At 44.9% G+C, this 13,201-nt stretch overlaps 1 protein-coding gene across 1 annotated transcript in view; it reads right to left on the bottom strand.

Annotated features, from left to right (window-relative positions):
• Positions 1-718: 718 nt before the first annotated feature.
• The window catches only part of PDYN (prodynorphin), a 38,614-nt gene continuing 26,131 nt past the window's right edge, over positions 719-13,201 (bottom strand). Inside the window, exons 2-3 of the mRNA XM_061630220.1 lie at positions 10,873-11,017; positions 719-2,493 (exon numbers count right to left, since the gene is read on the bottom strand). Of these exons, the coding sequence (XP_061486204.1) occupies positions 1,837-2,493; positions 10,873-11,001 (786 nt within the window). The 5' untranslated portion in view covers positions 11,002-11,017 and the 3' untranslated portion in view covers positions 719-1,836. The remainder of the gene's footprint in view (positions 2,494-10,872; positions 11,018-13,201) is intronic.

Raw genomic sequence — 13,201 nt, forward strand, 5'->3', positions numbered from 1 at the left:
ACTGTCATCTCTGGCCAAAAAGGTCTTTCAGGTTTCTGAAACAGGGCAGGAACCTGCAAATCCTATGAACTGAGGGTGATTTCATACATTACACAACAAGGAGAGAAGAGACTGAAAGAACTGGGTATGTTTAACCTTGAGAAGAGGGGAGATATTATAGCCCTCTTCAAGTACTTGAAAGGTTGCCACACAGAAGAGGACCAGGATCTTTTCTCAATTGTCCCAGGGTGCAAGATATGGAATAATGGGCTCAAGTTACAGAAAGCCAGATTTCAGCTGGATATCAGGAAAAACATCTAACTGTCTGAGCAATACGACAATGGGACGAATGACCTAGGGAGGTGGTGGGCTCTGCAACACTGGAGGCATTCAAGAGGCAGCTGGACAGCCCTTGTCGGGTATATTTTAAGTTGGATTCCTGCATTGAGCAAGGCGTTGGACTCAATGGCCTTATAGGCCCCTTCCAACTCTACTATTCTGTGGTTCTATGGACTAACGAGTTTGCCAATCATGACTCAAGGGTGAGCTTGAGCATATGCTACATGTGTTTTAAAACCCCTCCTTGTCACATTGCACACCTAAAATAAATCCTGTGTGTACAACATAAAAACAGAGGACTGGATGCAGAATCTGACTTTGTCATACTTGGACCCATTGGTCTGCTCTAAGCATGCCTAAATTTGGATCCAGCCCAGAATGTGTGAAAAGGCCCAGAAATTATAGTAAGATGAATGTATACGCCATGGGCAATGAATGTATCTATCATGCCCTTTTCAACATTCTAAAACAGGTGTAAGGAACCTTTGGCTCTCCAGATGTTGCTGAACTAAAACTCCCATCATATCTGGCCATTTGCCATGCTGTCTGGGGTTGATGGAAGTTGTAGCTCAGCAACATTTGTAGGGCCAAAGATTCCCCATACCTGTTCTTAAAAAACTGTTTTATTTCACCTTTCTCCAATCTGGTGCCTTCCAGCTGTTTTGAACCACAACTCCTCTCAGCCCAAGACAGAACAGACATACTAGTTGGGGCTGATGTAGTCCAAAACATCTGGAGAGCACTAAGTTGGAGAAAGCTGCTTTATTGAGTCAAGATTTGGACTGTGATTGCTTTATACCAGCAGGTTTTTCCAGGTTATTGCTCCTAAATGAGATTTGATTGGTGCTTTTTTTTTTACGGTTTATACTCTGCACTCCTAAGGACACTTACTAGGAAATCAAAGGGATTTACTTCCAAGCAAACAGGCTTAGGTTTGCACTTTTGGTATATTTTGTTGATGTTGTTTTATGGACTAATTAGATTTGTTAGCTAGGATGGATTTTTTGTGCAAAGGAAAAAATACTGAAGATAAATAAGACATAAAGCTTTGAAGAAACGAGACACCCAACCTCTCTATCTATCCATCCATCCATCGGCAGCTGGTGGCTCCATGTCAGTGGAACAGTGGAATCCACTCCATTTTTTGTCTGAACTTTCAAGGAGCTCCCCAAGATGCTTTCAGCTCCTTGCAAGCTCAGTCTAAAACCCCGAGCAGATTCCACTGCCCCACTGACATGCAGCCACCAGCCATTACTGCATCCATACATCTGTTTCTAAACTGAGCAAAGCTCCAGAAAAGTGCACCTCAGGTCCTAAACCCTAAAACCATGGCTTCCCCCAGCCCCAACTCCTTGGTAAGAAACCCCATTACGTCAACCGATTCCTTCTTTATCAGGTCTGCAGGTGGCCCCTGCACTGCTTGGCTGAGCACTGGGATTAGCGGTTGGGTGATCCACACAGTCCCGATTTGGAAGTATTTTGGCCGGAGGATGCCTTGGTTTCTGCAGAAAGTGGCCTCTATAGGTCAGAGACTTCCTCTGAGTAGGCGTTGGGCTCTTCCTCTGACCTTGTGGTCACCTTGAACTGGCGCCGCAGGAACCCTCCATAGCGCTTCTGATTGTCCCATTTCAGCTTCGGACGGATCCTGCGCATGAAGCCTCCGTAGCGTTTGTGCAGATCCTCCTGCTCTTCCCCATCATCCTCAACAGTTGCCTCTTCGGAACCTCGCTTGGGGTACTTGCGGAGGAAGCCTCCATAGCGTTTCATCTCATCCTTGAGTGACCCCATGTCTGATTCTTCCCTGTTGTAGCCCAGATCCACTGGATAATCCTCCTCAGCCCCTGTCTCAGAGGCTGCCCTCTCCCCCATCTTCCGGAAGAATCCGCCATACTTTTTATCCACGCCCCCCTTGGCAAGGGCATTCTCGCGGAGCAGAGAAAAGATCTTGTTCTTATCCAGCTTCTTCATGAAACCACCATAGCGTTTGGCTAGCCCAGTATACAGCTCCCGGGGGCTGGGGTTCCCTTCCTGTTCTGCTCTGTCCTCTTTGTCCACCTGGGATAGCCTCTTGGTCGCCCCCTCCATCAGGAAACGGGTGAGGACAGACAGTGCTTTCTTGCACTTATCCCACTCTGTTCGGGACAGCAAGGAGCCTTGGCACTCCAGAGAACATATCTGTAAGACAAAGGGGCACTCTTCAATCTGACCAGCATTCTTCAGTTGCCCCCAGTGCAATTCCCTAGTTACTTTCTAGCAGTATTTTTTTTGGGGGGGGGACAATTTTGCATGTACTGTTGGTATCAGTTGGTACTGGTATATATCGAGCACCTACAGTCAGTGGTGACTAAGTACCTTGAATGAGATGCATGTTGAAAGCTCCCACAGGAGACAGTGATGGGCACCAGCTTGGATGGCTTAAAATTCATGGAGGGTAAGGCTACCAAGGCTAGTATCCATGATGTCTATGCTCTGACCCCAGCATCAGTGGCGTCACTAGGGTTGGTGTCACCTGGTGCGGTAACTCCTGGTGTCACCCGGTGCGGTAACTCCTGGTGTCACCCCCATGGACCTCCTCCCGTATCAGACCATACAGAATCCTTAGTAATGTTTTTTGTACTAATGTTACTCGTAAATCGTAATTCCCATATATCACTGAATGTAATGGCAATAGTAGTGACATAAACAACTAGCAAAATTAAAATTACACCTTTAAATTACAATATTATACGCATAGCTCAAATTCTTGCTCTTATTACTAATGGGAGTTAATTATCTTGCATATGCCCATAGTAAATTTTCAGATACTTTCAGACCCTCAGCAATTTTCAAGTGGTCTATGTAGAAGAAAGGTTTGGGAACCCCTGGAATAAGACACCTGCTTATGTCCCTGTGCTGCTCTCTCCCCTCATTTAGGTGCCTGGGATGCATGCGTGTGGACACACCTCCTTACAATTATGGAAAGTGATTCTTAATAATAAGTCTCCAGACACAAAGTTACATAGGTATTTATCAGTTGTTTAGTAGAAAATTCAGAGCTCCAGGGTCCCTTCATGATAGTTACAGCCACATACACCCTTTTTTGCTCATTTTGCTCTAAGAATGAGATCTTTGTTAATGCATTCTCTCACAACAACAAACATCTCTAGGAGCCAATCAGCATGAAAGTGGAGAGCGTTAGCAACTGAGAAGAGTCTTCTCAGTGGCTGACTCACCTCCTTTCACTCTGATTGGCTCCAATCTGCAGAAAAGGCAAGGAAGCATATTAGAAGACTCTTTTCAGTGACTAACACACTCCCTTTTCATGCTGACTGTAGGATGCTTGGAGACATAGGGACCCTGCTCCTAAAAAAGCAGAGGGACTAAGATCCCCTGGGCGACTACCCTCCTGGTGCTTATGGACATGACCGTAATATATTTTGTGACGTGTAAGTTCGATATTATTTATTAAGTGTGTTTAGGATTACACTGATGGCATTCCCAAATATGTACTTTCTTTCACACAGACTTTGGTTTTCCATAACACAATGTTTGTCCAAGCCTCCACACTTGGGGGGGCACTATTTGCACACCCCTTCCATAAGCACATCAAAGTTGGATACACACCTGAACCAAGACCCAGACAAAAGGGCACTCAAAACAAAAAGGTAATTACAGTGGCTGAGTAGATCTTGTACAGTGGTTATACTGACTGGGCAGCCACTGTCCTTCATATTTTACAAAATACTTTTTCCTATACAAAGATTAAATTTCTGTGTATGAAAAAGTAATATATGAAGTGGTCTCAATAGTGAGAAAAGTAAACAAGTGAATGGTGATCCAAATGTTTTTCATTCTCACGTTATGAAGCTAGCTGCCAGATGATGTATCACCTTCGCTACGCATGCAGCGTAGACTGAAAAAACAGCACCCAAGCCACCATTCAATACGTGCACATGTTCTTTCCGACATGAATCTACAGATCTCAAAAAGTAATGTGTGACAAAGTCCTCAAACACCTTATAACATGCCTCAAACATGGTCTCTTGTTCTACCAGCATGCCTTGACACCATCACTTTGCCAAAACATAAGGATAGGTAAATTGCTTTTAGGGAGGTTCACAATTATGATTTCCTATTTATTTAATCTAAAAAATATTTAAAATACATAAAAACAGCCAGGGGAAGATATTGGAGAAATATAAAATAAATACAAATAAAAAAGGGGGGGAGGTGAAGAGACCTTAAATGTGCTACTCACCATCTCTCAGCCTATCCTCCCCTCAGGATGAAAACAACAGAGAACCATGACCACCCCCAGGAAGAAGGGCACACTTAAAATGTAGAGGAAAAAATCATCTACAACCATAGTGTGAAATCAAATACTTATTGGGACACAGTATGAAGAAATATTTATATAAACATGACTCTCAAATATGTTTATGAATTACACAATCTGTAAATATATTTATAGTGCAATCCGATGTTTGTTTACTGAGAAGCAAGCCCCAATGCAATGGAGCTTACTCAAACTGGGAAGTGTGCAGAGAACTACAGCCTCAAGTGATAAGGAACTTGTTCTTTCAACTTGTTCTTTTAAGTTGAGACCTTATCCCAGTCTGAGTCTGTGTTGGAATTGCTTTTTAATATCTTTTTAAGCCTTTTCTTTTTTTTAAAAAAAATGTTTTTTAAAGCTTTAAAAAAAATTTTCAAAGATGTTTTAATATATTTTAAAGTCTGTTTTTATGATGTTTTAAAGTGCTTTTAGTGCTTTTGTTTGCCACCCTGGGCTCCTACTGGGAGGAAGGGCGGGATATAAATCAAATAATAAATAAATAAACTTCATTCACCCAACCCAAAATTCAGAATCATGCTGTTTTAGGCTGTTTTCCAACTGTTTACTCTTGCTTTATGATTATTGGATTTTAAATGGCTTTATTTCTTGTTGTGAGCTGCCCTGGTTTCCAACCCTACCTCACAGGGTCATTGGAAAGACTACACACAAACACTGCAGATGTATAAATACATACAGCCCATATAATAGTTTATTGTCAAACCAGTTGGTCATTGCAGAAAAATCAGTATTAGTTTTTAAAAAATCAGTATTACTTTCCTACAGAATAAAAACTGTAATACTAAGTAAGCCCTGCCTACTTGCTTTAAAATAGGATTGGAGGAGGGGGAGACAGAAAGACAACACAAACACAATTCTTTTTTACATTCACTCCAAAGTCCCATTGATTTTCAGCACATTCATAACCATGTCTACTCAAAAGTAAATCCTATTGAATTCAATGGGATTTACTCTGGAGATATGGGATTAGCAATGCTTTTACCCCCACAAAAACAAGTATTGGGAAGGTTTTGAAAACACTGCCCAGGATCTGACTCCTACAGACAAGAGGGGAAAAAACTGAAATGTATATACTTATCCAATTTATGAGATTTTCAGATAAATGGGGGGGGGACCACCATTTTCTGGCCTTGCAATGAGGTTTACTAGACACTGCCACAGGTCAAACACTTCACTGTTTAGCGGCAATCTTGAACGGGCGGGGTTAAAGCTACAAAGTGCTATACAGTAGTTTAAAAAAAGATTTAACGGGGGCGGCTGACGTTTTTATGTATATCTCGAGAACCGGACCACCTAGAAACTTAATTTTTTTAAAAATTAAAGCTGAGAATCACCCCCTTCTGATGGTGTCACCTGGTGTGGTCCGCACCCCGCACACACCCCTAGTGATGCCACTGGGGGCGGCTGACGTTTTTATATATATATCGAGAACCGGACCACCTAGAAACTTAATTTTTTTTTAATTTAAGCTGAGAGTCACCCCCCTCTGGTGGTGTCACCTGGTGTGGTCCGCACCCCCTGCACCCCCCTAGTGATGCCATTGCCCAGCATGCTTCCAAATACCAGTTGCTGGAAACTGCAGGAGGGGAGAGTGCTCTTGCGCTCAGGTCCTGCTTGCAGGCTTCCCATGGGCATCTGGTTGGTCACTGTGAGGACTAGATGGGCCCCCTGTGGTCTGATCCAGCAGCCAGGCTCTTCTTATGTTCTGAAGGCAGGTACACTGATGGAAAGTCCAAATCTAGCGCACATAATCCCTGACCAACCAATGAATACCAATGAATGAATAAAGTCCAGCTCTCAATAAACATAATTATACATGCACAGAAGTGTGTGCATCTATAGCTGAAGTAAAAAAAGGGGGGGGTCCATCATGTTAAACTGAAATTACCCTCCCCATGCCATTATGGTGGTTTGCATCAACATAATTGACAATGGAAACGCACAAACCTTAAACTGTTGGACCCAGAAACACTTCCTTAACAAGCCTGCCAGTTTTCATGGTGATATTAAAAAACTTAGGGGGAATCCACAGGTTAAAGTAAAAAAATAAGAACAGTATAAAGAAACCTGAAATGGTTTGCACTTTTTCCCGAGAAGTTCTCATAATTTTAATTGTTAATTGTTGTAAACCACCCAGATAGCTTCGGCTATGGGGCAGTATATAAATGCAATAAATAAATAATAAATAAATAATTTTTTGCCCTCAAATTTTAAAACAGAAATGGAACTACAGCACTTGTAGTCCTATTAATTTGATTGCCCCATCATGCGAGGTGTTCCTTTTGGTGTTTTCCAGTTTAAAAACCCAATGGTTGCATTCTAATAAATTTATGAAAATTAATATGGCAGTCAATCACTGCGCACTGAAGCTACAATCAAAATGGCCACTGGGAGTAAAAGGGCTACAAACAAGATGGATGCTGCAAAAAGCCTTTTTGGAAGGAACAGAGGATTCCTTGCCAAATGTGTAATGCAGGAGTGCAGAACCTTTTCCAGGTAAAGGGCCTCATTCTGTTGTGGGTAAACCTTTGGGTAAACCACTGGTGAGCAGCAGAAAAGGGAAAAGTGGGTATTCCAAAATATGTGACTTTTTTCTTTATACAGTATGATGTATTGCAACCACTGTGTAGTATCTAGAGATTTCTGCATCATGATTCTCCGCCTCTGTACTTTATTCTCTGAACAAATGTTTGCATATAATGTAAAAAAAATTAACAATAGTGAAATGTAAAGGTGGAATTGTAAGCATGATTATACGGGAGTAAATCCTATTGAACTCTGCAAAGTTTCAAAGTACTCCTCTGTTATAAAAAGGAGGGAGATTCTATAATAAAAAAACCTAAGGTTTAAGAACATATGTAAAGCTCCAGATATTTCTACCAAACTCGAAAAAGCAGGGAAATTGGCCAGCTGTATTGAATGCGTCAGAGGAGCAGGAGACCAGTGTCATGGCCCCATCAGAGGACTCCTCAGATGAGGACGACTCGGGAGTAACAGCAGCAGACCCAGGAGCAGCAGACTCAGAAGGAGACATGGAGGAGCCTCCTGAGAATCCAGCTCCTTCTCCCCCTCAGCTGCAGAGCACCCCAGATACAGCAGAGTCCCTGCAGCCAGACACAGACAGTGAACAGGATACTCCCCCCTCACCTGCAGAACGGAGACAGCAGAAGGTCAGGCAGAAGAGAGGCAGGCCTGTCTCCTTAAGGCCCAAACGCTGAGGACTCACACCTGCTGTCAACCCTGCTCTTGATAAGGCACACCTTGGCTGCAGCTTGTTGCTGACTGCAACGTCAGGCGTGGCTTGTGTGTTCCTAGTTTCCTGGCACCCTCTTTCGGACTGACCCCTTGGCACTTGATCCCGGACCTCTACTGACCTCACTTCTGGACTCCTGACTCGGCAAGTATGCTTCGGACAAGCCTGGCCCTTATCAGCTCCCCTCCTCCTAGACCTGGCAGATTTATGACCAGACTGCCGGCTAAGGACTTTGCTTCCCTGCCAACCACCCAGGAATTTCCAGCCCCCCACCGGCACTGCTGATGCAGTGTAGAGCTGACAACCAGTCTTCCTCTCTGAGATATTGTACTGGCCTATAAATTTGTAAAAATGCAAACACAATTTGGGTTCGTCTTTCACTGTCCAATCCACTTCCTGTGTAGATTGGAAGAATTTGGAAGCATGTGCCTCTGAGCATATGGTGAGTGCTGGCAACACCTACAAGCAGGCCAAATAAAAGAAATAAGACATGTGGCACAGGACGTCAATTGGACTGTGAAAGACCAACCCAAACTGTGTTTGCAATTTAAAAAAAAAAAAGTGTAAACCAGCCCAAGGAGTGCATTGAGCGGCAAGATGATGTCTAGCCCTCTCGCAAAGAAGATGATGTTGGGGGAGTAGGGTTGCCAGGTTCATGGCCTGAGACTGATCCTGTATCTTTAGGAGAAGAGAAAGTCAGCCAAGTGCAGGAGTTCTTCCAACCCTGTAATGAGAAAAACCACAAGGTGGAATTCTTCCTTCCCCCTGCACAACTTTTAAAGATACAGTTGCCAGGCCCAGCCTCCCAGAGGTCTTCTGTATCTTTAAAAGTTGTGCAGGGAAGGGACAATTCCACCTTGTGGTTTTTCCCATTACAGGGTTGCAAGAACACCTCCACTTGGCTGACTTTCTCTTCTCCTAAAGATACAGGATCAGTCTCAGGCCATGAACCTGGCAACCCTATGGGGTAGTCATTTGTAAGAGATGCCTAACATGTGCAGGGAGGAAGCAGTGGACAGGGTGAGTACTCTGAAGGGGGGGTTGGGGCTGGAAACTTAGAAGGTGGGTAGGAAGTTGAGTAAGACGCTGGGTAGTTGAGAGGGATGGGGCTGCAGACTTAGTGGGTGGGGTAGGAACTGGGGTAAGGACTGGAGTAAGGACAGGGGGATTAGTGTTGGGCTGTAAGTGGATGGGGTAAGAAGTGGAATAAGAAACAGAGTAGTTGTTGATTGGGAATGGGACTGGAAAGCAGGTGGGTCGGGTGAAAAGTGGTGTAAGAAACATGGTAAAATGGAAATGGACTGCCTTCAAGTCGATCCCAACTCATGGCAACCCTATGAATAGGTTTTTCATGGTAAGCGGTATTCAAAGGGGGTTTACCATTGCCTCCCTCAGAGGCTGAGAGGCAGTGACTGGCCCAAGGTCACCCAGTGAGCTTCATGGCTGTGTGGGGATTCGAACTCTGGTCTCCCAGTAGTTTGATGGAAATTGGGGCTGGCAACAAAGTGGGAGGTAAGAAGCTTGATAGTTGCTGACAAGGTGCTGGAGTTGAGAAGCAAGTAAGTGGCTGGGTGAGAAGCAAGATAAGAAATGGAGGAGCTGAGGAGGGTTTATATCAACTGTCTTTATATCACTGCTCACTCCTTGGTAAGACAAACAACCACAGCACATGTGCAAATGCAAACACAATTTAGGTTGGACTTTCACAGTCCAATCCACTTCCTGTGTCACATGTCTTGTTTCGGTTATTTGGCCTGTCTACAGGTGTTGCCAGCACTCACCATATGCTCAGAGGCACATGCTACCAAATTCTTCCAAGCTACACAGGAAGTGGATTGGACTGTGAAACCCAAATTGTGTTTGCATTTTTACAAATTTGTAGGCCTGTACAATATCTCAGAGAGGAGGTCTGGTCTCCTGCTCCCTTGGGGCATTTAGGATTTTTTTTATTATAGAATATATTTCTATCACATACAAAAATTGTAAAACCTTAGCAAAATTAGGTCTATGGCTGATAGCCAATTAAACACACAGTATTTATTGAATAAAGCTCTGGGACTTTACAACATAATACTGCAAACCTAGTGTGTAATATGTTCTGAAATATCTGGCTATGCTGACTAAAATGTCTTACAAATATTGATTATACCACAGCAAATGTGTGATAGCCCGAAACCTTGAAATTCAGAAGACTGCTACAAGATGCTCCTGGCATCTACTTGAAGGGCATCTCCTTGTGCGTGGGCTCAGGTAGCGAATTCTTAAGTCATTCTCAAATCATATGGTGCTTGCTACCAAAGATGGGCCTGTCTCAGGGAACAATCCAAGCCCCAGATCCACCAGGATGAGTGAAGTTTGGAATAGGTAGATCTGCGGCAGACCCTGAAGCCCTCATCATGGCTCAGCCAAAAATATACCAAGGTTAATCCTCCATGCCGGCTCAGCCATGGCTCAACTGGCTCACCAGAGGCAGAAAAAAAGGGGGTTCAGGTCAGTGGAGCATTCCAGGGGCAGGAAAGTGGGATTAACCCCTATTCCAATCTCTGTTCAGCTCAGTCACATGACCTACCAGCAGAAGTTACACTGGAAAAAAAGGTGGTGTAAGTCAAACCCTTATTTTAAAGGCTTGTTTTCCCTCTGCTAGGCTCGGTGTGGTTCCTGAATGGAGTGTGGAATAGGCATAAATTACACCAGCATAATTTACCCTGGCGCAAATTACGCTGGCTTCCTATAGTTTGGATTGCTCTGCCCGCTTCTAAATGGTAATCATCCGGGACATTTGATCAAGTTAACTATTGTTAATTGTAGGCATCATCTCTATACAGACAGATGAGATTTGTTAGATGGGTTACAATTTGCTTTGATCAAGAAGCACCTGAAATCTGATTAGGATTCAAGTTGCATCCCTCATCTGCAGGATTCCATTCAGGCGGGCAGGGATACCAAACCCTGGACCGGTGCTGTGACTTACCAAGGGGCTGACAAGCTTCTCCGCATCCTGGCCATGAGGAACACATGCAGAACACTGCATGGTGCAATCCGCCAAAGCCGTGGGAATCAAACTGAGACAAAGGGCCAGTCCCCAAAGATGCCACACCATTCTTCCCAGCAGGCTCCTGAAGGAATGGGAAAGGAAGGGAACAAGAGATAGCAATTAGTCATCAGATACGCAGGGAGGAAGTCCCAACACTGTTGTGAGCTGACCCCCAGACCTTTGGGGAGTGGGGGGTGCAATCAAAGTTCAGTGGTAGAGTGCATGCTTTGCATGCAGAAGGTCCCAAATTCAATCCCGGCATCGCTAGTGAAAATATTAAAAATGTTTGGTCAAGACCCCAGAAAGCTATTGCCAGACAATATTTAGCTAGATGGACCATGATTTAAGAATCTGGCAGTTTCTTATATTCCTATGAACTCGGCCAAGAGGTTCCACAGCCCCCCCCCCACAGATCTTCCAGAAGTAAACTTTGAAGGGAAAGTCCCCAAAGAAGCAGAGGCATTGCTATGCTCTGAAAGTGGGATTGGCAACTCATCAATTTCAACCAAAGAGTCTGAATTAGCCCACCAACCACCAATTAGCCCACCGACTGATTGTTGCTCCTGAGGTCCACGGTGAAGAAAGCAAAAGTCATAGCTTGAGATCATTCAGCTGAGCCTTAGTGCCAACCTGTCATGTCCCGAACTGGACTCAGTAACCAGACCAGGTTGTGAAAGCAATTCAGTCTTTATTAACGTAATATCCAAACAAAGGCTGCGCCTTCTCATGAAGGAATACCATACACGTGTTCAGCAACATGCAAGAGAGTTGACAGAACAAAGGAATTCCCGCCCCCCTTATCCTTATTAAGGGGGCTTTCTGGCGCGAATTCTCTCACTCCGCCTTAGGGTGCTTTCTTCTCCGCCCCTCCCCTCTCTTCCCCTGGCTCGCTTTTGTTTTCTCCGGGTTCTTGGTGATGGGGGAAGTTCTGCCTCCTCCCCTTCTGAGGATTCTATCTCAGGTATTGGAGACAGAGGGGGGTGAACGTCATGCCCATCAGGCGGGCTTTTCTCTGGCTGAGGAGGGAGTTGAACTCCCCCTCCTTCCTGGCCTAACTGCTCTGGCTCGATGAAGGGGGTGAGCGTGGGAAATTCCTGAGAAGTGTCTGTTGGAGTTTCAAGGCCTCTGCGGCTGCTGGGCAACACTATCTCTGAGAGTTCTCCCTCCCCCTCTTCACTCAGCTCTGGGAAAGTGATCTCCTCATCTTCTGAAGTGCTAGGGTCCCAATCCTGCATCCTGACACCATCCCCTCTCTCATGCTGTGCCCCCCCACCTGTCGGCTTAGGGCGATGGGGAAACTGTTTATGGAATTCTTCCACTAAATGTGGGGCATGCACGTCCCTCTCATTTTCCCACGATCTGTCAGCTGGCCCATACCCCTTCCAGTGAATTAAGTACTGCAGTTGATTACGCCTCCTTCTGGAATCAAGAATCTGTTCCACTTCAAACTCTGGTTGTCCCCCTACTAGAATGGGTGCCCCCGGGATTTCCAGTGGTCGTAAATCGCTGGGGAGGGGGCTGCTTTCGTTAGCAAGGAGCGATGAAACACAGGATGTATTTTGAAGGTAGCTGGCAATTTCAGTCTATAAGCCACGGGATTGATTTGTGCCTCCACTTCGAAAGGCCCCAGTCTCCTGTCTTGCAGCTTCCTACACTTGCCCGGCATCTGAAGGAAGCAAGTGGACAACCACACCTGGTCTCCTGGTTGGAGGGAGGCCCCCTCTCTTCGATGTTGATCAGCAATTCATTTATACTCCAGTTTGGCCTCGTTCAATTGCTGTTTAAGCACCTGCTGCACGGCCTGTAATTCCTGCAGAAATTCCCCTGCTGCAGGCACCAGCACACTTGCTGCACTACTAGGGAAGGCTTTGGGATGGAACCCATAATTAGCAAAGAAGGGTGTCTGTCCAGTGCTAGTATGCAAGGAGTTATTATAGGCAAACTCTGCGAAATGCAAATAGGAAACCCAGTCATTTTGTTGATACGAAACATAACAACGTAAATACCTCTCTAACACGGCGTTCAGTCTCTCCGTCTGCCCGTCCGTCTGGGGATGATGAGCAGATGAAAGTTTTAGCTCCGTCTGCAACTGCTTCCAAACTGCTCTCCAAAACTTAGCTGTGAACTGGGTTCCCCGATCTGAGACTAAACTGTTTGGCAACCCATGTAACCTGTAAATTTCCTTTATGAACAGCTTGGCTGTTTCTTTAGCCTCTAAGGCCCCTGAGCAAGGGAGGAAATGCGCCATTTTTGTAAGGGAATCCAC

The sequence above is a fragment of the Rhineura floridana genome, chromosome 6, assembly GCF_030035675.1.
Source record: "Rhineura floridana isolate rRhiFlo1 chromosome 6, rRhiFlo1.hap2, whole genome shotgun sequence".
Classification (NCBI taxonomy): domain Eukaryota; kingdom Metazoa; phylum Chordata; class Lepidosauria; order Squamata; family Rhineuridae; genus Rhineura; species Rhineura floridana.